This window comes from Salvia splendens, chromosome 3 (assembly GCF_004379255.2).
Source record: "Salvia splendens isolate huo1 chromosome 3, SspV2, whole genome shotgun sequence".
NCBI lineage: Eukaryota > Viridiplantae > Streptophyta > Magnoliopsida > Lamiales > Lamiaceae > Salvia > Salvia splendens.
Genome location: NC_056034.1, coordinates 6542766 through 6544182, shown reverse-complemented (window position 1 = coordinate 6544182; position 1417 = coordinate 6542766). Strand labels below are relative to the sequence as shown.

Sequence of the window (1417 nt, the reverse complement as noted above, 5' to 3'; positions counted from 1 at the left end):
TAGTTTTAATCTTTCACAAGAAGTGAATTTGATCATTGCTACTAGATTATATCTTTTCACAAATTGTACAGGATAGCTCTGATTTAGCATCTACACATCCTAAGAGGAGGGATAGAAACAAGAAACAACAAATACTAGTACTAGGTTAAAACCAAAAAGATCATTGTGTCTCAACTCTCATCTTGCTTGCTGGATTACTTTTTGGAGATACTTTAATGTTCTTTGATGGTTGAGAAATCCCATGAACCAGAAATCAAAATTGTCCCCTGTCACCAGATGCACATACTTCTCTGCTGGTTTCTTCGCGTTCTCACTTTCATGTGCTCTCTTTAGCTTCCTCAGGGGGATCATCACCTGCATGTATATATAGTTTTATTTCTGGCTGAAATATAAATGTATTTGAGTTCGAAACATTGAAGCGAAGCTATGATCATACCTTGTAATGTGCTCTTAGAAGCTTTCCGTTTGAGGATGAGACTCTGATGGATCTCTCACTGCAGAAGGCAACTCTTTCAGTGGAAACAAAGAGGAGCCCTGCTATTGGCCCGGCTGTTGTTGATAGATAGCATTGAGAAGCCTTCAACAGCTTCTCATCATCTGTTACGTTGAATTTCTGCTTGAATACTTTCTCGACTCCTCCCACCTGCAGGATCCTCGCGCCTAAACTCAGTTTTCCTTTAACCGTTTCACTCAATTTCGGCCCTAGTCTCACTGCAGGAATCATCAGCATTTGTATATCAGGAAAAATTGAAGATGTGATCATAGATTCTGCTACATATGCTCATTAAACTTCACTGAGTCTATACCATGCTCTCTGATTCCTTGTGCAATGACATCCATGGCTTTGCTGAGCTTGATCATCTTAGCAATCACTGAATTTCCTCTATCTGCAATATCAACAAAGTTGTAAAGTTCAGATTCAGATAAACAGTTTTAATTTTGTCCTTCAATATCAGAGTGATCAAGAACGAATCGCTCACCAGTTCGTATCTTGGAATAGTGATTGGCCGGAGAAGGCAGCAGTTGGTAATGTGCAGCAGGATCAGGTAAAAGTTCTTTCAAACTGTTCTTATACGCGAATGCGTACTTTGATGAGCTGATAGGAGCCCCAAAAGCATGTTCCTTTAGCATGCTCGTCTTCCCAAACCTCGCTCTGATATGTTTCACTTCCATTGCTCGCAAATGCTTTAGAATGTTCGTCTATCCCTGGCCCGAAACTTGCTCTGGTACGATACGAGCATGTCTTCGACGCAATATATAAGGGAAGAAGAGCAGTTGTTTAATCTCAACTTTTTAGCTCCATGAGTCAGCTTTGTGTCATCAAATGTGCAAGGTGGGAAGATATGAGCCTTTTTTCATTTTTTTGACAAAGTTGGTTCCTCTGATTGCTTTCTTTGCTTCTTTAAAGTGATAAGAT

The 1417-nt window shown here is 39.9% G+C and overlaps 1 protein-coding gene across 1 annotated transcript; it reads right to left on the bottom strand.

The window, feature by feature from the left end:
- LOC121797196 (putative GEM-like protein 8) lies at positions 1-1417 on the bottom strand. The gene is made up of 4 exons (XM_042195941.1): positions 981-1417; positions 807-887; positions 437-711; positions 1-354 (listed from the first exon to the last, which is right to left on the bottom strand). The coding sequence occupies exons 1-4, from the start codon at positions 1171-1173 to the stop codon at positions 178-180; spliced, it is 726 nt and encodes a 241-aa protein (XP_042051875.1). The 5' UTR covers positions 1174-1417; the 3' UTR covers positions 1-177.

Bases quoted from the DNA above. Each gene is read 5' to 3' on its own strand.
- LOC121797196 (XM_042195941.1), bottom strand. From the start codon at position 1,173: ATGGAAGTGAAACATATCAGAGCGAGGTTTGGGAAGACGAGCATGCTA. The intron at 888-980 runs GTGAGCGATTCG...TTGATATTGCAG, and splicing joins CTATTCCAAGATACGAACTG to ATAGAGGAAATTCAGTGATT. The intron at 355-436 runs GTATGATCATAG...ATATACATGCAG, and splicing joins TTCTAAGAGCACATTACAAG to GTGATGATCCCCCTGAGGAA.